The 26,329-nt window shown below is 38.7% G+C and overlaps 1 protein-coding gene across 1 annotated transcript in view; it reads right to left on the reverse strand.

Moving 5' to 3' along the window:
- Positions 1 to 6,918: 6,918 nt before the first annotated feature.
- The window catches only part of rdh10 (retinol dehydrogenase 10), a 36,988-nt gene continuing 17,577 nt past the window's right edge, over positions 6,919 to 26,329 (reverse strand). Inside the window, exons 3-6 of the mRNA XM_003219577.4 lie at positions 17,141 to 17,239; positions 14,888 to 15,033; positions 12,674 to 12,805; positions 6,919 to 8,212 (exon numbers count right to left, since the gene is read on the reverse strand). Of these exons, the coding sequence (XP_003219625.1) occupies positions 8,089 to 8,212; positions 12,674 to 12,805; positions 14,888 to 15,033; positions 17,141 to 17,239 (501 nt within the window). The 3' untranslated portion in view covers positions 6,919 to 8,088. The remainder of the gene's footprint in view (positions 8,213 to 12,673; positions 12,806 to 14,887; positions 15,034 to 17,140; positions 17,240 to 26,329) is intronic.

Consider the following 26,329-nt stretch of genomic DNA (forward strand, 5'->3'; position numbering starts at 1 on the left):
TGTCATCGTGTTGTTCTCATGCCTTTTGAGAACATCACAAAACCTTCTGTTTGCACTCCGCTGCAGAAATGTTCATCTTGGAGAAAGCACCCTACACATCGTCAAACCGATAACAGTTTGAAACCATTTTAACAGCCATGGCTCAATACTATGGAATCATGGGATGTGTAGTTTGGTGAGGATTAGCACTCTTTGGCAGAGAAGGCTAAAGACTTTGTAAAATTACAACTCCCATGACTCCACAGCATTGAGCTATGACTGTTAAAGTGGTATCGAATTGCATTAATTCTAAAATGTAGATGAAAAACCCCAATGTGCAGTTTACTTAATGAGTCCTCATGATATCTGGCTTTAAGAGGCACAACAAAGAAATAAGAAAGCACCCTGTGTCCTTAAATAATGTTGGGACTTTTTAACAGATATTGTTCCATTTGTCATGTCAGTGTTTCATCATCATCATTATTGTCGTCATTAACACAGTCAGCATATGAATCCAGTGGCGCAGTGGGTTAAACCCTTGTGCCGGCAGGACTGATGACTTGAAAGTTGGGTTGCTGACCTGAAGGTTGCTAGTTCGAATCCAATCTGGGTAGAATGAGGATGAGCTCCCTCTATCAGCTTCAGCTCCATGCAGGGACATGAGGGAAGCCTCCCACAAGAATGGTAAAAACATCAGGGCGTCCCCTGGGCAATGTTCTTGCAGACGGCCAATTCTCTCACACCAGAAGTGACTTGCAGTTTCTCAAGGCGCTCCTGACACACACAAAAAATATCGTAAGTGGATGGATGAACAACTTCCTGCTTCAAACTCTGCCCTGCTTGGCTATGGCCTCCTGAAGACCACAAAGGTTGTTGGGCCCCAGAAAGGAGGCATGGATTTCACACAAAGAAGATGGCAGCCTCCTGCTGCTTCACTACTCACATCAGAGAGAATTGGGAATTGTCCTGTTTGCTTTTTAATCTTTCTCACGTTGTTAGCGAACAGCAGCTTCTAAGTGCCTAGAATGATAGTAGAACAGACAAGTAGTTTTCACATAATGTTGATTACCTTTTCCATACAGAATTCAAGAAAATTGTCTTCTCTTCCTTGATCACAGGCTTTTGAGGGGAGAACATGGTTCTTACAGTGACGGAAATCACGAGTTGACCGTGGCTTTAACTGGGAAGCAATGAATTTATGCTTGTCTCATTAAATCCATATCTATCCCAGGTAATAAAAGGTAGGCCAGGTGGCAAGTGTGTATGTGTTAAAATGCTTCCTTGAAGAAGGCATATTATGAAAAGAAGAAATTGTCAGAAAAAGCTGAACCAATACATAAAGCTGCTAGTTTATGCCAAGTCGTAAATACTTAAGCATATAGGTTCCAAGACATTATCTACTCTGATTAGTTTGTAATCTTCAGTTTATTCAAATATTTATTAAAATGGCAAACCTTTTATTTAGTTTTGTCACCTACACACTTATTTACATGTATTTGTTACTGAGAGACTTTCAATCATAATTTTAACCTCAGAATTTTAACCTTGGAAATAGCAACCTCCCAAGCCATTCACTATTTATTTGTGAATATATATATTTGGTAACCTGTATTCTATGTGTATGTTGATTTGACTCTTTGGTGTAGGAGGAGTTATAGACATGTGATTATACTAAGCATGTGCAGACTCAAGACTCTATTTTATATTCAGTATCTGTTTGGACTTCAATGGAGAAGTATCTGTTTAGACTTCAATGGGAGTGGTCTTGTGTCAGACCTCAGAGGAGGTGAGCACATACAAGTTGCTGTTTGGAATTCAGTGAAGAAGTCAGTTTAGAGACCTCAATACTTGCTTATGGATTTCAGTGAGTACAGCTATACTAAAGTCTATGGACTATGGATAAAGACTGATACTCTATGTTCTCAACACAGAGAGAAGAAGAACTATATCCTATCTGTAACTGAACTTTATTAAGAAATGTGCCTGTATGGTGAATTAATACAAGTTAAGTTATTTTTCAAAGAAGACTTTGTTTTATCTCTGAGTGCATATTTTAACTGAGAGGGTTAAAGAGAGTGTATATCTTTTGGGCAACTTCAACTGCAAAAAAAAACAACCATTCTCTGCTAACCAAATATATTTTTGCAGTGGCATGTCTTTACCCTTGACAGTCTAAAGACATGGTTATTCAGTTTAAAAGCTGAAGTTACCAGTGTGCTATTCACATTAATGCTTTTATGAATATCACTTGTTAAAAGAGTTGACTTCTAACAAGGTCATGCTTTTCTTGACTAGTGGTTTTCCAAAAGTGGTCTCCACATATTCATGGAGATTCTTATTTGCTGAAAAGATATGTGCCCATAGACTGGGTGCAGTTATGTTCCATTAGTTTATGCAATATGTTACGTTTTGCAATAAGTTGTGGAATGTCCAATAAGAAGTTACGCTACTTATGTTTGCATATTTACTTGCAATGTTCAAGGAGCTGTATGCAAAAGTTGCAACAGTTTCACAAACAATCTCTCTTTAAATTCATAATAGCTTCATTGGTTCCTATACAGCCTGCAATCTTTGTTATTTTTAGCAAGTTTGTCACCACTTGGGGATTAATCTTTGTGTCAAAACTATTTATAGTGAAGCTATTTATAAACAAAGGATTATATATACACAGAGTATCATAAATAATTGACAGCAAAGAGAAAATAATTATAATGCAATCTTCTTCATGTCTACCAGAAAGCAAATATGACTTCAAGTTGAGTGGTAGATGTATACTTGAGCAGCCTCATAACATCCATCTTCCCAATGGTCAGGTAGGCAATCGCAGTAGAAACTCTCTTTTATCCGTATTTCAACTTTCATGAAACAAGGAAGACTTATTTACTCAGACTGAGAGCTGTACTGGTGTTTGACCAATGTCAAAAAGGGTTTTGTTTTCTCCAAACTCACACAAATGACTCAACAGCAGAAAATTTGTTGATTAAAACAGTCCCATTGTTACCTAGCCGTTGAGACTGGAATTATACCAATTTGTGGTAACCTAACTGTGTTTAGATTCCACTTGAATATAAATGGCACCACATACTTTACTTTTCAATGTACCACATTTGGGCATTGCAGTGCTTTCATTTTAAATGTCACATGTGTTTGGCATGAGATTTCCCTCCCTCAAGCTGTACCTCAAATCAAAGACCTCAGGGAAATTAAATTTATGTACAGATGCTTTCAGACAGATTTACCCCTAGAATTGCCACCATCCTGCTATGAATATGACAACTGTATGTTGTGACCGCCATTTCATATTATGATATGCATCCCATAAGATGCCAAAGACTTTGGGCTATTTCCTTTTAGCCAGCTATTAATGGCATGTGTTAATCTTTTTTGGTAGATACACTTCCCCTCTGTAGTTTTCCAAAGGGTCATAGAGAAATGGATAGGGCTACTTTAGACTGCAGCTGTTTCTGGCCTCTTCTTTCTGATTTCTCTGCCTGATGCAGACCTGGGAGTTCACAAGTTAGTGCACGCATCATTGCTAGTCAAGATAACTGGGCAAATATCATAGGCAAAAATAGCCATGAATGCATAGAATTGCAGAATTGGAAGAGAGCACAAGGGCCATCCAGTCCAATTCCCCACCATGCAGGAACACACATGAACTTACTTGATTGCAGTTATCCTGCATTGCATTCGTAGCTCTCCTGCCTCCCAGACACTCAGCCTACCTGTCTTCAGGCTGGAAATCGCCCCACTCCATCCCTTTAGTGGCCAGAGAAGACCAAGGAGGCAGCAGCTGGCTGTGTTCCTGCAGCTGGCTGGAGGAAGATGACCTCATCCTCTGGGACCAGCAGAGGACCCACGGGAGATCAATGAAGGTATGTGTTCCTTCTTGCAGCTGGCTGTGTGAACACATCTGGCTCCTGCCTGCTTGCCTCCTTTCCTCCCTTGAGCATGGAGTGGGGAGGGAAGTGGCTTGTTGCAGATGGCAGTGGGGAATAGCTCCCATCTGCAACAACCCAAACAGTGCACTTGCAGGCATCATGAGTAAAAGTGCTTGTGTATGTCACCAACAGGATTCTTGCCCAATGCATTTTCATGAGCATTTTGTACAAATTGCTTCAGAAATAGAATGAATGTCCTTTTCAGACACTATCCAAACTCCCTTGCCTCCAGTTAGTTCTGGCATGTGATTATGATAGATACCATTTTTTCCCTGGATTAATACATGAGCAGAAACTGCAATGCTGTCTGCACCTGTTTAGGATTAAGCTCCACAGAGCTCAGTGGGACTCTTTCCCCAGTAAACATGCACAACATTGTAATTGCTATGGATAGTACTTGATATTAATTTGGAGGAAATTGTAACAAACTGGATTACATTCAAAGGTGCAAATAAATGATGGTCCACTTAGTTAAGTATTGTTCTTAACCAGGGTAAGCCTGCCAGTTGCAGGTGGACTCATGGAGCCATTTTGGGGGCCTTCCAGGATTCAAAAGCACTTCCTCTTATTTTAAAAGAAATCCATTATACAATATTTTTAGACCTTGGGGACAAAAATTGATATTTTTCTTACAGAGGTATGGGTCTCCGATGTTCTCAGGAGCCATTATACACTGACAGCATGTGTCCAAGACTTTTAATCAGGTAATCCTCACCAACTCTCGGTTCTCAGCGCCTCATGACTTGGAGAACACTGGAGATAAAATTTACCAGTACCTGAGGTACCTTGGAAAACCTTCAGCTGGGGCACAGCCAAGCTGAAATTGTGGGTTTGATGGCATGGCATCATCAGATGTAACTATGATGATGGAGCTTTACCATCATAGTTATGTCTGATGATGCAGGATATCAACCACTGTTCTTTTGGTTGCAACTTGATAAACTTCAAGTGCCACTACCCAGAATCCAAAGATGTGCTTCTGCTGGGAGATCTCCTGAAACAGAACCAGGAGAGGTGCAACTATTTTCTCATGGACCCCTGCATCAGAGCTAGACAACCCTCTGAATTTGTTACCATTTCGAGATAGATTAGCTGGATTCTGCTTAATGAGAAAATCAACTCTACAGATTATATCCTACAAGCCAGCGAGAGACCTCAGAAGCATTCAGTTGTCCTGCATTATCACTTTCCCCTTCCCAGGAGAAGTACATTTCCATATGTGATAGAGATTTTAATGCACCAGACCTATTCCTAGATTCTCTTCCTTACTGAAGCCTATCCTCCCCCTTCATTGATGTTTCCCATAAGCTCTTGACCTTTTATGCTCTTTGTAATCACATGGACACAGCATTAAAACACTATTAACTTCTGCACAATTCCATACTTATTGTTGATAGGAGTTGCAATTGAAAATATTAATGATGGGAGGAAGAACAGAAATAAATCGAGGCCACCAGAAATTTTTAAAAGACGTTTCGGCCTCTGGCTGAGACAAAATTGATAGGCTTCTCAAGAAAATGGTATGTAGTAGGAATTCTAAGCAAAATGACATCGCTCTGAAGCTAGGTTGGATTATGGTAAGCAACATAGTGCATTCAAGATGTTTTAGACTACAACTTCACCCAGCAAATTCAGGAATGATGGGGGTTATAGTCCAAAACATTTGGAGAGTACTGGATTGGCTACCTTGGGACAGAAATCCACACTCCCAAAAGCTATTCACTCACTCAAGACGCCGAGTATAGCAAGTTTAAAAAACAAAATGTGTGACTGGGCTCTACAGGTAGTAGGAGTGATTGTGCATGCCATGAAATAACTATTGTTAAATGAAAACACTGAATGTTTGTGGGTGTTTTAAGTATAAAAACTAGATTTATTTCCCAGTGACTCTCCTTTGGTACTCACCTTTCTTGATGAACTATTTATTTAAATACTGATGTCAGGTATGCTTGGGACCAGATGTTTTATATTTCAGGTTTTGTATGTAATAAGGTATCTTAAAGGTGGGGCTCAAGTCTAAACATTTCCGTTTCATACACAGATTTTTTTTCCGTATCTTTAACAATTTTGTGAATGAAACAATGTGTACATCAAGTCATCAGGAAGCAAGGGTGTATGTATCTCAGCCATCCATGTGGAAATTTCTGCAGTGTTTCCAATTTCAGAAATCTAGATTACAGACGCTCAACGTGTACAAGCAATTTGGAACGTATTTAGTACATGTTCAGCTAGTAAATCCTTGCATCTGATATAGACTTAAATCTATGAAGCTTATGCTATCTCAACTTCTTTCTCTCTGTTTTAAAGATGCTTACCAGATCCCTTTGCATAACAGTCCTTGTTTAGATCTATTTTTATTCAGTTATGAAAACTCCAAACAGTGAATTAATTGGGTTGTTGTATGTTTTCCTGTCTGTATGGCCATGTTCTAGGAGTATTCTCTCCTGATGTTTCGCCCACATCTATGGCAGGCATCCTCAGAGGTTGTGAGGGATGGAGAAACTAAGCAAGGAAGGTTTATATATATATATATCTGTGAAAGTCCAGGGTGAGAGAAAAACTCTTTGTCAGTTGAGGCCAGTGTGAACATTGTAGTTAATCACCTCAATTAGCATTGAATATCTCCTGGCTTCCTGCCTGGGGGCATCCTTTGTTCAGAGTCGTTAGTTGCCCTTGGTTCCCATGTCTGGTTTTCAGAGTGTTGCTTCTTATTTACTGTTCTAATTTTTGAGTTTTTAAATACTGGTAGCTACCAATATGTTCCAATGTCAAGAGGGCGAGGAAAATAATGAGGGCCTGAGGTAAGCTCCCAGGGGGCCACATCCAGCCCCTGGGCCTTAGTTTGTCCATGCCTGTATTAGATTGTCTCTTTTGACCTTTTTAGGATATACACCAAAGCCACATTGCCACAAACCATCCATTCATTGATATGCTGTACTGCCCCATCACAAACCAATAGGATCACTTAGATCTTGTCAATAGATACAACACACAGTCATTGAAGTTTAAGGAATAAGGTGGCTCACTTTAATAACCACAGAAGTTGGTCACTATTAAACATGACATTCTAAAAAAAAGTCACCACAGGATTCATTTTATAGTAAATTTACAAGTGGGTGGTATACATTTAGATATAGAGGTAGAATTTCATCTTTACAATATTCCACTAATACATATTATCAAATTCAAGGCACAAAATTGTTCTTACAAAAAATTGTAAAAATTTTGTCATCTTTTCTACAATGCAATACAAGTTTGGTTTTTTTTGTCTTTTTGTAAGTTAAGTTTTCATACTCTTTCCATACTCCAACGTCCAAGCTGCATTCATCATAAATTTTGTCTGCAATTTACCTGGCACAAGAACACAATGTTTATTTCTTTTTCATGAATTGCTTTGCACTTTAGGCAAGAGCTCATTACATAGAAGTGGAGGACAATGTATGTGCATGGGATTTTTAACCATAAAATCTAGAAGCCTATGCAGTTGCACTTTAGATTTTGTCTTCCAAATATGTAAGTATCAGAGCTTTCAAATTGTAGTGTTACTGATATTGGATGTGCACAGCCATAGGTTCTCAGAAGTGCCCTGTTAAACCATTGTGAAAAGTTCCCAAAATATTCATTCTTCTGGAGATAATTAATTATGAATTAATTATCATTCGATATAAGCAACTGTTCCAAAGGAGAATTTCATTAAAATCTGTTGGTTCTGTGTAAGCTGAGTGAACCCTTAAACACAGCCCTGTTACATCACATTTGTTTAAAATGTTTACCTCACAAAAATACCACAAGAAAATTAACAATTGTGGACACAGCTGCCATCATCTACTTGAGTGAGCATCTCGGGAGTTAAGTCTCACAGAGTTTCTCTCTCTACCACACATACAAAAAGAGTAACATGTCGCTGTACATTGCGCAAACTTCAAAAAAGATAAAGGTGACCACTACACTTTATAAATTTCCTTTTCTTGCCATGGTTTCCCAAGAATTCTAGTTACCTTATATACAGTATGTAAAAACAGTGATTTTCCATTTACTATACATGTATAGGATCAAAAGAGAATGCCACAGTAAAATGTTAACAATTGCATCTGCTAAATGCAAGTGCATTTCACAATTGTCATATGTTTTTATCATAATTATGCTACAAACAGTCCTTTGAAAAAGATTAAATCCCATTTTTTGCTTCATTGTTATTTGTGGCTTGCTTTCGCTGGGCGATGAAAGGGTACATACACTTGTCTGCTCCCAAAAACCGATACATGCACACAACTGCTTCAAAAGGAAGGATGCTGAGAGGGAAAAGAAAAGAAAAATATTGTAAATACAGTATATTTGATAGCACTGATTTTACAGAAAAATAAATCAAAGCTACATTTACTGCCATTTCCTTTGAAGGCAAAATATAAAAATACAGTCAAAGGGAAGATATGCAGACAAATAATAATTTCAACTCTTTTCCTGTTGGAGCAATCCTCTCTCCTGTACAAGTATACAAAGATGTGAAGTAAATTAAAGATAACTTTTAGGGTGAAAAAATGAATGTAAGTTGAAGGATAAGTATTAGGTGGTTTTAATTAATGGATGCCTACAATCTATATTGCTTCCACAAATGTTCATGATGTATTAATTTGTTTATCAAAATGTTTGCCTACCACCCCGTATCTAGATATCTAAGGGTGGGGTACAGACAATAAAAACAATTTAATGCAATTACAGAACAACTTAAAACTATCAAACAGAACAAAACATAAGGAAAGAAAAATATCTACAACCCACTGGAAAGAGCCAGGCTATGGTTCACTGGGCCCCAAAAGCTTTGGGTGAAGAGCCAAGTTTTAACTTGGCACCAAAATGAGGCCAACATCCCTGCCAACTGGGCCTCTGAGAAGTCAGAGAGAATTAGTTCTACAACAGAACTAGAAAAAGTGGGAGCCTGTAGCAGTTAATAAAAACCTCCTTACCACTGGAACATCACATTGATGTTTTAACACAGGTGTTGCACAGGTATGACACCCTCCCAATGCTGTTGGACTGCAACTCCCAGCATTTCTCATTATTGAATTGCTGGCAAAGGTTGATAGGATTTACCAAACAAGAACATTTCAAAGGCTTTAATTTTAAAAAAAACCCTAGAATCATCTGCCTTTGATGGCCCACATCTAGACCTTTCTACCTGCTGAGGCGCTGATTTCTAGATGTACAAAAATGATTGGTAATAACATTAGAAATCTGCTCATGGATATTTTTTATGTCAGTGTTGGATTTGTTTCCTTCCTCAGTAGATAATTTTTTAAAAAATCAGCACCACTTAAGGGGCAGTGTTTCTCAACTTGGGGGTCGGGACCCCTGGGGGGGGTAGTGAGGGGGGTATCAGAGGGGTCACTAAAGCCCATTAGAAAACACATATTTCTGATGGTCTTAGGATCCCCTTTGGCAGAGAAAGCTGAAGATCTCTCCGCTTGTACTTCTCTTCCTTTTTGGAAACAGACAGCGAATCCTCCCACCAAAAGCCGTCCTCCTGCTGTGACTGGATGCAGGGAGAACCACAATTACCATCATGTTGAGTCAACTCCCCCCCCCCCCCCCCCAGTATTCACAGTTGGTCATATTAGGTATTTGTGCCAAGTTTGGTCCAGATCCATCAGTTGGGTGCATGTTGCTCTGAAGATCTATCTGAAGATGTGGGTGAACTACAGCCGGGCAAACCAGCTGCAACAAATCACTCTGACCAAGCAGTCATGAGTTCGAGGCCAGCCCATGCCTGCGTCTTGTCTCTGTCTCTGTTCTATGTTATGGCATTGAATGTTTGCCTTTATGTGTGCAATGTGATCCGCCCTGAGTCCCCTTCAGGGTGAGAAGGGCGGAATATAAATGCTGTAAATAAATAATAAACTATAACTCCCAACCTCTGAGGTCAGTCCTCTCAAAACCCCATCAGTATACAAAGTTTGGCATGTTGGGTATGTGTGGCGAGTTTACTAGTTCCATCACCAGTTTGGCATAGAGTGCTCTCTGAATCATGAGTTGGAAGAGACCTCATGGGCCATCCAGTCCAACCCCCTGCCAAGAAGCAGGAAATTGCATTCAAAGCACCACCGACAGATGGCCATCCAGCCTCTGCTTAAAAGCCTCCAAAGAAGGAGCCTCCAGCACACTCCGGGGGGGGGGGGGGGGGGGGGTTCCACTGCCAAACAGCTCTCACAGTGGGGAAGTTCTTCCTGATGTTCAAGTGGAATCTCCTTTTAAAGCCTTGTTCCGCGTCCTAGTCTCCAGAGCAGCAGAAAACAAGCTTGCTCCCTCCTCCCTATATTTATACCTGGCTATTATGTCTCCTCTCAGCCTTCTCTTCTGCAGGCTAAACATGCCCAGTTCTTTAAGCCGTTCTTCACAGGGCTTGTTCTCCAGACCTCTGATCATTTTAGTTGCCCTCCTCTGGACACTTTCCAGCTTGTCAGCATCTCCCTTCAACTGCGGTGCCCAGAATTGGACACAGTGTGATTCCAGGTGTGGTCTGATCAAGGCGGAATAGAGGGGTAGCATGACTTCCCTGGATCTAGATACTATACCCCTATTGATGCAGGCCGAAATCCCATTGGCTTTTTAGTTGCTGCATCACATTGCTGGCTCATGTTTAACTTGTTGTCCACGAGGACTCCAAGGTCTTTTTCACACGTACTGCTGTCTAGCCAGGCGTCCCCCATTCTGTATCTTTGCATTCCATTTTTTCTGCCGAAATGAAGTATCTTCCATTTGTCCCTGTTGAACTTCATTTTGTTAGCTTCAGCCCATCTCTGTAGTCTGTTAAGATCATTTTGAATTCTGCTCCTGTTTTCTGGAGTGTTAGCTATCCCTCCCATTTTGGTGTCATCTGCAAACTTGATGATCATGCCTTCTAACCTTCGTCTAAGTTGTTAATAAAGATGTTGAACAGAACCGGGCCCTGGACAGAACCCTGCGGCACTCCACTCGTGACTTCTTTCCAGGATGAAGATGACGCATTGGTGAGCACCCTTTGGGTTCGTTCACTTAGCCAATTACAGATGCACCTAACTGTAGTTTTGTCTAACCCACATTTTATTAGTTTGTTTGCCAGAAATTTTGGTGAACTACAACTCCCAGAATTCAAAAACAGCCCTCTCCCCCCAAACCCACCAGTTTTCAATGTTGGCCATGTAGGTAGTGTGCCAAGTTTGGTGCTGATCCAGTGTGGGCTGGGTTCAGAGTGCTCTTTGACTATAAATCCCAGCAACTACAACTCCCAAATGAGAAAATCAGTCCCCTCCAACCCCACCAGTATTCAAATCCGAGTGTATTGAATATTTGTGCCAAATTTGGTTAGGTGAAGGAAAATACATCCTGCACATCAGATGTTTACATTATGATTTATAACAGTAGCAAAATGACAGTTGTGAAATTTTATGGTTGGGGATCACCACAACATGAGAAGCTGTATTAAAGGGTTGTGGCATTAGGAAGGTTGAGAACCACTGACATAGGGGTTTATGAAGTCTGTTAAGAAGCTAGAAGGCTACTTTGTGCACAAAGTTCAACCAAAAAAAAATGATGCCTACAGTCAGCCCTTCACATTCTCTGGAGTTCGGCGCATTTGACTCATGTGAAAGTGAGGGGAAAGCCCATCCTCTCCAAAATCAAGAAGACATGGTACCCCTCACTCCACTTCCCATTTGAAGTTTTCACAAGATGAAGACTGGAGGGAGGTGTTTGTAAAACACTTTTTGTTAAATTTAAGTGCCAGTTAGGTCTAGCATAGATATTCTACACTTCTGTGAGCTACAGAAATTTCAAGCCCAAACAGAGATAGGGAGACTGGTATATGCCTTAACATGGCTGTTCTGTGTGTATATTTGTAAAGATAAAATAACTCTTTTTAAAAAAAATTGGTGTCTGTAATTATGACCTATGGGGATGAGAACAAATTGCCTTCTTTCCACCTGTAAGACACAGTAGTTTTCTCAGCTCAGAATTTGCCATACATAGAGATGACACACCAAAATAATAAGACAAAACATTTTCTTATTTGGTATAACACTGGCAACAAAAACTATCTCATGCTCCATCGCCAAAAGAGTGAAAAGAGAGAGTTAAGACAGTACCTGATTGCACAATAAGAATTTACTGTAATGATATATCCATGGCACTGTAAGTGTGTTAGCACAATTTGACCCAAGTTCAATCCGTACCATCACTAGATGGATGAATCAGGTAGCAAGAAAGATCTCTATCCAATACAATGGAGAGTGGATACCAGCCAGAGTATACAATACTATGTTGAAGAGACAGAAAGGAACATTCATATCAGGTTAGACCAGTGATTCTCAACCTGTGGGTCCCCAGGTGTTTTGACCTACAACTCCCAGAAATCCCAGCCAGTTTACCAGGTATTAGGATTTCTGGGAGTTGAAGACCAAAACATCTGGGAACCCACAGGTTGAGAACCACTGGGTTAGACTAAGTTTCTAGGATTGCTCCTGCTGTTTCCGTAACATAGTGTTGACCCTGTTTGTAATTCAGGAATAAGAGTACAGCAAGCTACACGTAGGTCTAAGTTCTTAGTTACTATAAAGCCCCCAGTACTGCCAGTTTATACTATCCAATTTTCTCTATCAGCTTGGGATATTTCTCTAATTGACTTGGGAAATATCAAAGCAATAACAGGGCAACCCACCTGAGAAGATGTCTGCCCATTTTTCTGTGTCTGAAATATTAAGTAAGGGTTCTTAAATGATTACCTTTTCATGAAAGTGACCATATACATCAGACGAGGTGTGCAAATCATAGGCTGGTCTGTCAGTATAGCTCTCATAGCTTGCTTTACACAGTAATCTGGTTTCAGAGGTGGAAGGAATGGCTCAATTTCTTTTCTGAAAATAAGTAAATGGCATTTTAGGAAAAAGCTCATAGACAAATTAAAACAAGTTTAAAAGCAATTATGTTCTCTTGATTTCAAAGGGAAACAGCTTAGCTGTCTAATTGATATCAATGGGAATTACTTTATCTAATGTATTTTAAAATAGTTTGTCCACTTGTGAATGTTTAATACAACCATCAAAAGAATACATTTTAAAAAATGACTAAACAAAATACAGAATATATATACATTATATTAAAAAGGAGACCACTATTATGCAGGGCAATGAACTTTTGGTCTGCCAGATATTTTAGATTTCACCTCCCAGAAGTCCAATGGTAGGAAATACAGGAATTGTTGTCTAAAACATCCAATCATCTCAGAATAATGAATAAATGCATCAAGTGCAAGAGGCATTCACGGTGTATTAAAATTAGTAAGCAAGCAATCGCTAACCAACATTTGTAGATTGACTTTAAAAGATATTGATTGAACGAATAAGGTCTGTATTACAATTGTGTTCATAAATGAATAGATCATTTATTCCAACCAACCAAAGATATGTTGTTTCAAGATCATTTTATATGCCACTTATTGGTCAAAATCCTATTGGAGAGTTAGAAATGTGTAAGTTACCTCTCCTTTCCACCCAAACCCAAGAAAGCCATTTCTAAACTAAACCAGTATCTGCTATCAGTAATGGACTGGATGAGGCTGACCAAATTGAAACCTGATCCAGACAAGACAGAAGTGCTCTTTTTTCCTTATCTGGCAAATCAGAAAATAGGGATTCAGTCTATACTGGATGGGCTTACACTCCCGAAATCTCAGGCTTGCAACTTGGAAGTTCTCCCTTAATTGGGTCTGAGCTTTGATGCCCAGGTTTTGGCTGTGGCCAGGAGTACATCACGGTTAAAACTAGTGTGCCACCAGCACCTGTTCCTTGAGAAATCAAATCCAGCTACAACAACACATGCTTCATTGCATGCTGTTTTCACTATAGTAATGCACTCTACATGGAACTCTCTTTAAAAACCATTTAGAAATTTTAGTGCATCCAAAATACTGCATCCAGGTTGCTGACTGGTCCTTGGATCAAGTGACTCCTTTGTTGTACCAACTGCATAAGTCCATTTCCGGATAAAAGTTAAACTATGAGTTTTGAACTATGAAGCCATATCCAGCTTTGGTCAAGACTCCCTGAAATAATCATTTTCTTCACATACGCCAATGTGAGTATTAAAATATGCATGATAGGGCGTTTCCTCAGACATGGTTTATAAGGACTTAGGAGAGAGACTTCTCTGTGGCTCTTCCATAAGAGCTTCACTTCACCCCCTCCCTGCTCTCTTTATCTTTCAGTTGGATCTCTTTTAAATTATTGAATCCCATTTTGGAAGAAAAGCAGGATATAGGCTGGGCTGTGGCACAGGCTGGAAAGCAAACCAGCTGCAACAAATCACTCTGACCAAGAAGTCATGAGTTCGAGGCCAGCCCGTGCCTGCGTCTTGTCTCTGTCTCTGTTCTATGTTATGGAATTGAATGTTTGCCTTTATGTGTGCAATGTGATCCACCCCGAGTCCCCTTTGGGGTGAGAAGGGCGGAATATAAATGCTGTAAATAAATAAATAATAAATATAAATCAGTTCATCTATACATACATACATACATACATACCACCATGGTTATGGACTTCATTCTAATTCCTATAATCCCCATTTATTGGGCAGATCAGTGGAAATCTGTTCTGTTGTTAATTGGTAAACAGCTACATTATGCTCTCATTCTGTCTTGTGAGAGATCTCTGATGTGGCAGACAATTTTGTATTTCCCTACTGCAATTCCCTCTCGTGCCAGAGATTGCTGATGCATGGGATGGATGAGATTACCGATCAGTCTATTCCCAATTAATGAATTGCGGGACTTGCAGAGTCCCTATGTATCCCCTAAACCTGCGAGTACTTAGAGATGATAAATATTAAAAGGACAAGTGAGTATCTCTAGGTTATGCATTGGTAACTGCCCAACAGGAGTCTGCAAATATTTTTTTCTGAGTTAATACTGGAGAAGAGAGAAAGCAAGCTTGCCTACTCACCGAATTCTGCAGCCCCTGAACATTCCTGTGTCTACAAGGTAAGGACATACCAATGTTGTTTTAATACCATCTTTTTCAGCTGCTTTCAGTTCATGGCTGAGAGATTCATGAAAACCCACAGCTCCAAATTTACTTGCACAATAATCCTAGAGTGAAAACAGACAATATGAAGCAAGATTAAAATGTGATCAAGTCTGAAACTATTCCTCTGTATTCTCAAATGTAATATTTATACACAAAGCCACATCAAAAAGTGTTGACACTGTAATTAATATCATTACATGGCTTTGTTTAGAAATCTTTCTGCATTTCATGCTGTAATTCAAAGAAATAGATCATCAGTCAGTCAGATCCTTCCAAAATATTTAATTTCTTTGAATTCTATCTTAAGATGAATAAAAAATGCATCAAATAATTTACACACAATAATATGGGGAAACAGCTGCTAACAGAAAACTTTTAAAAAAATAATTCAGAGCTGATTTGGAACAAAGCCGTTTCTTAAACTACAGTCTGAAGTTGGGTTAAGAGTCTGATTCATTCCAGTCCTTGTAACCATGGTTTCCACATCTGACAAGAAAATGATTCAATTAATATCTGAGAAGCCTTCAGAGGCAGTGGGCCATGAAAGGATGAGAAGAAAAAATGTGGGCATAAATCTATGCATATCTCAGCTTCATGAACTGAGAAACATACCTCTGAACTTACCATAGTTGTTGTAATAAGAGAATACCATGTCTTTTCATGTATAATCTTCAGCCCTATGTAGGACTTATACATAGTAAATAAACGTACTTTTTTCATGACATGAGAAGAAATGATAGTTACTTTGGTGGCTGTTACAATAATACTTAAAACAAGTAAGTGCATATAGTTCTTCATTCTACTTCCTGATATTTCAGGTTTGAGTAGAGGCAAAGAAGAAGAAAAAGGGACCCAGGAGCAACTCATGGGCAAGGAACTACTAGAGTAAACTTACTGTTGCCTCATGTCAATTTAATTACCTGCCATGGATACACAACCCAAACCAATTCTAGTTGTAGCCTAAACCAATTCTGGCTCAGTTTGTCTAGTTTGCTCACTAATGGCTTGTGTTCTTCTATACAGCCTGCCTGAGAAGAATGGCCAACTTAGAGAGACAATTGGAACTGTTGACTAATGAATTGCTGTTGGCAGTGTCAAATAAGTCCAGGAAGACAAAGAGCTATTAGGGACAAAAACTCAAGACAAAAAGCTATTACAAACACAAAGAATTCCCTGCTCAATTATCCCTTCCTGACAAGCAGAAATGAAGCAGAATTCAAGACCACAGTTAATACAAATAAGTACACATGTACTACATACGGACGAGAAATCCTTCTTGATGTAAAAGTCCCTACCATGAACTGGATGACATCGCAACATTGAAAAGTGCTCTGAAAAGAGCTCAGATTTGGCTAAGACATGGAAGATAACTAGTGAGTTATGCTATTTTGGAAACGCTGGACTCCGTTTCAAATATATTTCTATTTTCCTTTAGAAACAAGACTGTTGTCATGTTATAATGTTTCAATCTGTATTATACCCATATCATAATTTTTTTATATGATGAAAGTGCAGGCAATGTTGTATTTCATGTTGATGGTATTTTAAGAAAGATTGAATATTCTCATTCTTTTTGCAAGTAGTTTTGTAGTAACCATTTTTAAAAGATTAAAAGAAGTGGCGAATGGCTACGTTAAGTAGTCAACAAAATTAATATGACTGCCAATAGAAACTACAGTTTTCCCTCACTTATCGCTGGGGTTAGGTTTCCAGGACCACCCACAATGAGTGAAAATGAAGTAGGGACTCTACATTTATTTTAATATTTATACATTATTTTAGTAGTTATACACTATTTTAAGTTTTTATCAACCAATTGTGTGTTGATAAATCGCCTCCTTCTCTTCCCGTTGCCGCTTGAGCTCCTTCTCTCTCCCTTTGCCTTCTCCTTCCTCCCTTCCTTAGGCTGTAAACTGTAATTCTTTATGATTTATAATAGTCTTTTAGAGTTTATTGAAAAACTGCAAAACAGCGAATCTGCGAAAAGTGAACCGCAAAGTAGTGAGGGAACACTGTAAAGCAGTTGTCCTTCAGTTGTGAATTTTGCCAAAATGAAACACCTTGACACAGAGTAACAGTTTTAAGAAGCAGCCCTGGACTGCATTTAGAAGAAACACAGTATATCTATATCTGTAATAAATAATAAAATACTAAATAAAAATAACAAACCTCCACTCCAGCAGTACTGAAGAGACCGAGGGAACTTGCAACAGTAACAATGTGCCCATGATTCAATTCCAGCATTTTGGGAAGGAATGCTTTAGTAGTCTGCAAAGAAGAATAAAAGAAAAAGTTACTTAAGTGTCTTAGTTCAGCTAAACAGTATCATTTTTAGCACCACCTGATATTCATCAGGAAGTAGCAGCCTGTCATGAAAGAACCAAGGCATTGACATCTCTGGACCATCCTCTGTTTGGATATCAGCCAGTAAGCCAACACCTTAAATCAAGAAATAGTGTCCTATGATCTACAGAGATATTCGCAGGAACACCTCAGCAAACGAGAGTCCAAAAGTGGCAGGTTAAAACCAGAACCTCAATCACTAGCTTACACCGGATAAGAGACTCTCCCTGGGCATACAGAAGACTGGGCGACTTGGAAGGCGCTGAACAGACTACACTCTGGCACCACGAGATACAGAGCTAACCTTAAGACATGGGGTTATAGAGTGGAGTCCATGACATGCGAGTGTGGAGAAGAGCAAACACCAGACCACCTATTACAATGTAGTCTGAGCCCTGCCACATGCACCATGGAGGGCCTTCTTATGGCAACACCAGAGGCACTCCAAATGGCCAGCTACTGGTCAAAGGACATTAGTATAATGCCAAGTTTTCAACTTCGTTTGTGGTTTTTCTATACATTATAGCTGTATTCTCAATTTTCTTCTGACACGAGAAATAAACTAAAATTCCTTAGTCCAGGTCTCTGTCATGCAAAATCCAAAACTGCAAAAGATGTTCATGCATCAGTTTAGTTCTCAGATCCAAGACCCAAGTTGACTCAGCAAAGAATTGTTTTAATTCTACAGATTTCATTTAAGTAAAACCACAGCAACAAGAAGTGGAGATATTTTCACTTTTTCTTCTGTTAATTGGTACCTCAACAGCTAATATTGACCTTAGAGCCAAAGGTTCCAGTTATATGGCATGGTGAATTAGGATTCTGTGAAAACTCTGACTTACAATGAATAAGTAATATATTGATGAGCTCTGCTGGCATTAGAAACAGTTTTAGAAAGTAAAAAAGTTTAAAAGCTTTGCTCCATGGCTTTTATGACATGCAAAACCAGGCATAACTGCCACTCTGATTGGGTTCTCTCCCAACAAACCAGAATGGAACCCAAAAGTTTGTTTTAGATTTTTCCCTTCAGGATTTCATGTTTGTTGAGTAAGAAAAACAAACCAGACAGTAAGAGACCAACTGTTTAGAATACACATTGAATAAATAACTTAAAATCCATTTACTTCCATGGTCCGACCCCACTCCATATCTGAAGTTTTATACTTCCTTGATTTGTTTGCTCTATGTATTCAGGTTAAAAGGAATTCAAGGGATCTCTGTGGCTTTTTAATTTACTATCCAGCACTTATCTCTCATCTTCCTTTTGAACAGAACAATACTGATTTTAGGCTGCAATATTACAAATACCTTTTCTGGATTATGTAGTCAGAGTAGACGTGTGTTAAGATCCAAGTATTGATTCCACTTCCCCTATCCTTATTATTGCTCTATAACATCCGATATTATAAACTCTATATTCCAAGATCCATGGACATTGGATTGATGGGAGCTGGAAAATAACTGTGGGGCAACAGGAACCTATATGGTAAAGCTTTTGTACATCAACCAAACTGCAGAAATCAGCTGTAGCTGAACCACAATTATGAAATTTGTGTTTAAATTAAAAATAGGATTACGTATTTCCTAAAAAGCAAGGTGCCTAACAATTCTTAAATATGTTTGCATGCATTTGCTGTACTGACATCAAGACCACTGCATACATTAGCAGCCTTTGAGTCTTCAAGGACAAAGGCTTCTTTAAGCAATGACCTTACATCCATTTTGTAACAGGAACTGGCTCTTGATGAGTAGTGTCCAAGCTGCTCTTACTACGTAGCGAACCAATGAACAATCCCATTGATTTCACGATTGTGTCATATCTTGACACTTTAGATTGCACAATTCTATACCCTTAATTGGAAAAGGAGTTTTAAATAGGGGCTATGTTTTCAAATGAGAAGAGCGTAAGAACCAATAGTACAAATTCTGATCTCAGACAGAATCCCCCACATGCTGACACACAGGGAGACAGCACTTCAAACTCCGATTCCAAGAAGGAATAGCAGGAAAGCAGGCTGACACTTGAGAGAAAGAAAGAACATATGATTTCAAGGAATTTGCATATGCAAAATGCATATGTATAAAATACAAAATTTTAGTTACAGATATGTAAAGCATGTAATATATTGTTTTAAATGTGATGCATCTCACCATAGTGGGAAAAGATATGACCTAGATATGGTCTTCTGTATTAATGGGAGATCTCCAAGTCATTACTTTCTCTTTGTAACTGCCTTTGAACGAGCCTTGGACCACAAAATCCTGCAAATTGAGGACTGTCCTTGATGGCAACTTCAGTTACCTGAGGCTTTAGCAAAGCCCTTTCTTGAGGCATCTTGCATGCTCCCTACCACTCTCTCCCAATGCTTTTGGACCTGGGTTTACAAATGAGCATCTTTGTTTTGTAAGGGGAGCTTTTGCTGTCTCACTACAGAAGAGAATGTGGGACAGCAAAAGGAGAAACACCTTGTGATCAGAGCTCAGAAGGCCTTCGAGAGCTAGATTTCATATCTGTACTTTAATAAGAATTTCCTAATGTTAATTACCCTCATAATACAACATAGCTCCCTCTAGCCACGATGCTCCGTGCAGTCATGCCGGCCACATGACCTTGGAGGTGTCTACGGACAATGCCGGCTCTTCGGCTTAGAAATGGAGATGAGCACCAACTTAATGTCAGGGGAAACGTTTGACTTTTAGTCACAATGGGTGAATTACTGAATTTTTTGCAGAAACAGGAAACTGTGGATAATAGTGAACCCTACTGAAATGAATGTCATCCACTGGAAGTTACCTTGAAGTCTCAGAGAAAACATATCGGATGTGGGTGGATCTTATGGGTAAGACTGTTGTACTGTATCCCTCTTAGGGATCATGACATGAACCTTAGAAGTAGCTAATAAAGCGGCACAACACAACAATCAGATAACAGGTCTAAACCAGGGTCAGGAGAATGAATCTTCTGTTTCACTTTCTATCCATGTTTTTTTACAAAGGAGGGTGCTTGGGTGTTGAACAGGATCAGATGTAGAGAAGCAATTTCTCAGAATTATTATTAACTACATATCTGTCCTGCCTTTTAATCAAGAAGCTATGAGCAGTACATATGGTTTCACCTCTCTCCCTTCCTTACTTTATAACTTACAAACACCCTGTGCAATAGATACAACTACCTATGAGAGTGTGACTAATCCAAAATCATGTTATAATCTCAACAGCAGAGTGGGAATTTGAATCTGGATCTTTCTAGTTTTAGTCCGACATTAATTACTATACAACACCACACAGACAAAAAAACTGTCCAGTGTCTTACTTTAAATATGCATCTTGACAGCTGTTCTCACAATTTTTCAACAATCATTCGACATTTCCAACTATTTATATGAGAAATATCAATGTTTTTACATTGCAACAGGCATGCTGGGCCAGAAACAAACTAAAATAAGTCTCTACAGACACAGCCCCTAATCTCATCCTGTAACACCTGAATAACCCTCCATGGACTCTGCAGGAATTCCACCTGCAGAAATCCATTGGAAAGATGAAGACATCTATAATTACTTTATAGCAGTCACTTTGCAGCTGCCATGTGTTTGCAGGAAGTGACAACGTGCTAGAACTGTACTTCTGCCAAATCTACTGCATCTGTAGGCCAGAAATAGGGTTCATTCTTAAATTGATACTCCATGAAACATACCCCTTTTCAAACTAATGCTAGTGAAATTTTAAAATGAAGAAGCTATGTTGTTGTTTTCATGCTGCTTTTGGAATCATAGAACTTTGACACAATTAACCATTTTTTACTTAATTTAAATTACTGTTGTGTGAATCTGTTTATTAGTTAATAAACAGTTTCAATAATCTCAGCTTTTCAATTGTACAAAGAGATTAAATTGATTCCAATTCTTCCCATTCTTTTGGTATGCTTGCATTTTCAAATCGAAGATGTCAGAACAGTTTTCCTTTAGCAATTTTCACTCTTGCTTGCAGGTGTGGAAATGATTAAACCAGGTCTTAATTAAGCACCACACAAAAGAAGGGTTTTAGGGGGCAATCTGGTGGATGCCAGGAGATTAACAGTCTTTCTCCATTCTTGCTTCTACCATTGATTACCAAAAAGATTACTAATGCCACAGAATTAACCTCATTTGCACCAGGTGCCTTCAGGTTGCTGAAAACATGAATGTTTTGAGGGTTTCATACTAGGAAGATCTAGTATCCCTTAAATACCAAATATCATTTAAACTCCAAAGTTTACGCTTAGAATTTACATTGTGCAAACATGTCACTATCTCCATCACCAATATTGTACATTGATATCTAGTTCTTTTAAAACCAGAAGAAAGAGTGATTGTCAATGTTCAAGTAGTGCATGAACTGTTCAGTTCCTCACCACCAGCTTTTGTTTCAAACTTATGCCTTAAAGCAGCATCATGCCACACTTATTTACTATACACTCTGGCTGGGCAAGTGACAATGTGAATGGGGCACATGGGTTGACCGTGCTACGATTAATTATATCTTATCTTTCTCCCAAACCTGGCACTCGAGGTAGCTCACAACAAGGTTTACTTAGTAAGTAGCAATAAAACCATAAACATAGAAAGTTATTAGACTGAAATAATTTAAACAGATTATATAGTTAAAACACAACTTAATTAAAAGCAATGTATGAACATATCAATGCAAAAATATAATATCCACCTGATAAAATCCATTGTTTTCTCGGTAAGCAAGCACTTGCTTGGATGCCAAGATCTATACGGAGAAGTATATCTAATATTCCTTAGAAGGGAGTTCCACACTAGAGGACCAACCACTAAGACAACTCTTTAACATGGCTCTAAGGGTGGCAAAACAGAACGAAGGGCCTCCCACAAAGGTAAGTGTTAATCATTTCTCTGTAGTTGAGAAACCAGCTTATTGATAACCATTTACTTGATTACCTTTGGAATGAAAGATTTAGGCAACTAGACAGAGAATATTTAGTACAGTCTGCTTAATTATGTGAAGGCAAATGATATAAAAGTTGCAGACTAGCAAATTATAAAAGGTAAAGGTTTCCCCTGACGTTAAGTCCAGTCAAGTCTGACTCTGGGGGCTGGTGCTCATCTCCATTTCTAAGCCGAAGAACTGGCATTGTACGTAGACACCTCCACGGTCATGTGGCCGGCATGACTGCATGGAGCGCCGTTACCTTCACTCCGGAGCGGTACCTATTGATCTACTCACATTGGCATGTTTTCGAACTGCTAGGTTGGCAGGAGCTGGAACTAACAGTGGCCGCTCCCGCCGCTCCTGGGGTTTGAACCTGGGACCTTTCGGTCTCCAGCTCAGAGCTTTAAAGCACTTCGCCATCGGGGCTCAAATTATATGGACTCATAATTTAGGAAGTTGGCATTTCCTATTAATTTCTTCATTTTCCACAGACAATATGCATGAAGGGGCCTAAACACCCTAAAAGGAATAAGATCCCATCTGATTTTGGAAACAAAGCAAGGTCAGCCTTGGTTAGTACTTGGATGGGAGACTACCAACTATACCAGGAACTGTAGGCTAAATTTCAGGGGAAGGAACCAACGAAATTATCTCAGAGTATCCTTTGCCTTAAAAAACCATATGAAATTCATGAGGTCACCATAAGTCGACTTGAAGATGTATACATACACATACATACACACATACACACACACACACACACACACACACACACACACACACACACACACATGCATACACAAAGGGAAATACATTGTAATGTACAAACCTGTTATCATCTCACCCAGTTTCAAAATTTAAACCAATTAATATTGATTACTTAGGTAAATTTTGTTTCTGCTACTATGGGACTCTTTTGGTCTGATATGATAGTTTTGGGAAAATCTGGAAGTCTCATTTAGGCTAACTTAGATGAATAGTAGGAGTGGCAGGAAAGATTTGTTTTGTACTTTTGAATTACTGATGAACCAACAGGCATTAGATATTGTGAAATATTCCATACAAACAGAATACAATGAGTTTTCAGCTGCCGAGCCAAATTTACTGCAGATGTAACTGTTTTGTTCACTCCTCTTCTCTGCTTAATTTACTTTTAACACATGTGAAGACATTGGCTACAGTCCATTGAAGCTTATGGCAAATAAAAATGTTTAGTCTTTAAGGTGCAAGAGTTTTTCTAGATTTTTTTTTTAAAAAATCCAACAGCTTAAGACTATTCTTGTTCCAACAATGTTACTTTTCTTCTCTCTCTCTCTCTCTCTCTCTCTCTCTCTCTCTCTCTCTCTCTCTCTCTCTCTCTCTGTGTGTGTGTGTGTGTGTGTGTGTGTGTGTGTGTAAAATGGTGGAACATAATTTTTCTAGTTTTAATTTCCATTTTTAACTTAAATTGCGAAAAATGCTGGTTGGTCTTGTGGTTCAAGTAACCGGACTTTCAATCAGCAAAGAGAATCATAGCTCAGGTCTAGATTTGCCCAAAAAAACTGTAACAAATTATTATTACACTTATGAAATGGTAATAAAAAAGCCTGTCTGTTTCAAGAGTTCAGGTCACCTCATGTGGTCTCAAACTCCAAAAACTCAGAAAACAGGAAAGTAAAGCAAATGCCTTCTTGGGATATGTTCCTATGCAATGTCACAAGTTGTATTAACTTACTCATCATGCACCCATCCTTTGCTTGATCTTTCAGGCCAAGCCCTGATGGGGAAGATGAAACACTTGAGACTACCACCAGTCACCATGTTGTCCTATTCCTGTATTATCATATAAAACAAATGGATTGTATTGCTTTACTAGAGGTAATTTCTTATTAACTAACAGACTTATAGTTATTTAACCATAGTATCTGCTATCTTGAGGACAACAGTTTTTATATATCTGGGCGAGAAAAAGCCAAGACTCTCCACTATCCCATAGCTATGCAGGTTATTATAGGAATCTACAGCACTACTATAAAATACCACACTACATTAAAAGCCAATCAGTAAACGAAAGTTCTTACCTTTTAAAGACAAAATTGCTCTAATTATTTTTTGGAAACACATCTGTGAAGCTGAACAAAATTTGCTTGTGATCTTATTGTTTTGGGAACTTGCTCAACACTTCAACTTAAAGCAAACTTAATTTGGCAGTCTCCTTTTTCATTTTCCTTGAATTCTTTAGTTCTGTTCTCAAAGACATTAATGAAACAACTTGAAAAAAAATGTAGCTCAAAATATAATAATTAAAATTGAAGTATGAGCTTGTTAACGTCTTTGAAAAACTGGAGACAGTAAACGTACGTGTGGAACAAGTGTTCATAACAGTGAGTGTGGAAATAATAAAATTGTGCAACATGGGCATAAACCAGCCTTCAGTCAGGAAAAATGTTAAAGTAGGGTTCTTTGGTAACACCGGTATCTGCTTAAGGAAGCAGTTGAGAGAAAGAGTCTTAACCAAGTTCTTTTTACCATCCTGACTACACAAAGGAACTTGCTGGACTGGTTTGACTGCAGTAAATAAATTCCCTTGAAAAATACATAGCAGCTCCTCTTGATGACTCTAGTATAGGCACGATTCAGCATATTACGTCAAAAGAATGCCAGGTCATGGCTTGAGAAAAGCCAACTTTTTTTTTCTGCAGACACAAATAAAACACATTTATTGATATCTGTTCTATAGTTTTGCATGTTTATTCTGCATTGAGTTTTGCAGAATGAAATACTTTGCTTTGATGGAAAAGTCACGCAAGAAGGGGGCATGCAATTGAGATAACACAAGTAGAGCCATAATTGCTCAGTACACAATCTTTGGCCAAGCAAAATTATCACCTTCAGCAGGTACTACCCACTTACAGCATTCTTCTTTGGGAGACATAGAATATTTTACAATAAAAAAGATACCAAGCACATCCTCCTTTTGATAGTCTATACAGATAAGAACAACAAACCCAACATACGAACATATCTGCTTCTGCTTTCTTTTCCTTCTTGTCTTCACATTAAGCTTTAGACCAGAGCTTTCCAAACATTTCATGTTGGTAAAACACATTTCAGACATGCATTATTTTGCGACACAGTAATTTGGTTTTACTAGAAAACCAGAAGTTAGACCAAGCCCTCATAAGAGATAGGGAAACATACATAAACTGTAATAACAAAAATGTATGAGAACACAGCATTTCCCATGAAAATCTTTCATTTATATTTAAATATATCTATGATGCATTACTTATTTCACATAGATTGAGTTTTCTTGTTACGTTTGCGTGACACACCTACATACTACAGCTGACACACAAAAGTGTTGCAACACACAGTTTGGAAAACTCTGTTTTAGACTGTGCACATTTAGGGGACAGGGAGCATGGAAAGTACTGAATACACCAAATGAACTAGATCAAGCATGTACCAGCTGTAGAAAAAACAACAGCTACTTCTGACTGATTTAACAAGTCTTGTATTATGAAATCATACTACCATATATACTATATTAGGAGTGCACAAAAAGCTTCATGGTTATCACATCATTTCTCATAATTTTTGAAGACACGCATGCAAAACATGGTGCATCATGTTAAAAATAGTCCTTGAAATACAAATCAAGACATCCCTTATTCAAATTGTCCTGTTTCAAATTCCTATGCGACTATGAAGGTCAAAGGGAATCTTGGGCCTATTATTCTTTCAAGTCAACTTTTTTTTTCTATAGGGCTGTTGTGACCCCAGGAGTCAGTGTGACACACTGGTCTAAACGCTGAACTAAGTTTGAATCCCTACTCAGTCATGGAAGTCCATTCAATGGTCTTGGACAAGTAAAATTCTGTCAAGCCCTAGAAGAAAACAATGGCAAACCTCCTCTAAATAAATCTTACCATGAAAACTCTACAATTGCTGCAATCTACTTGATACATTGGAGCGTACAAAACTGAAGAGCTGCTTTTACCAAAGGGAAAGGGCATCTGGTCAGGGGATCCCTCCCTTACATCATGCATCTGGAACATGTATCCAGGCAAAGTAAAACATCCTTTGTATTTTGGC

This window comes from Anolis carolinensis, chromosome 4 (assembly GCF_035594765.1).
Source record: "Anolis carolinensis isolate JA03-04 chromosome 4, rAnoCar3.1.pri, whole genome shotgun sequence".
Taxonomy (NCBI): Eukaryota; Metazoa; Chordata; class Lepidosauria; order Squamata; family Dactyloidae; genus Anolis; species Anolis carolinensis.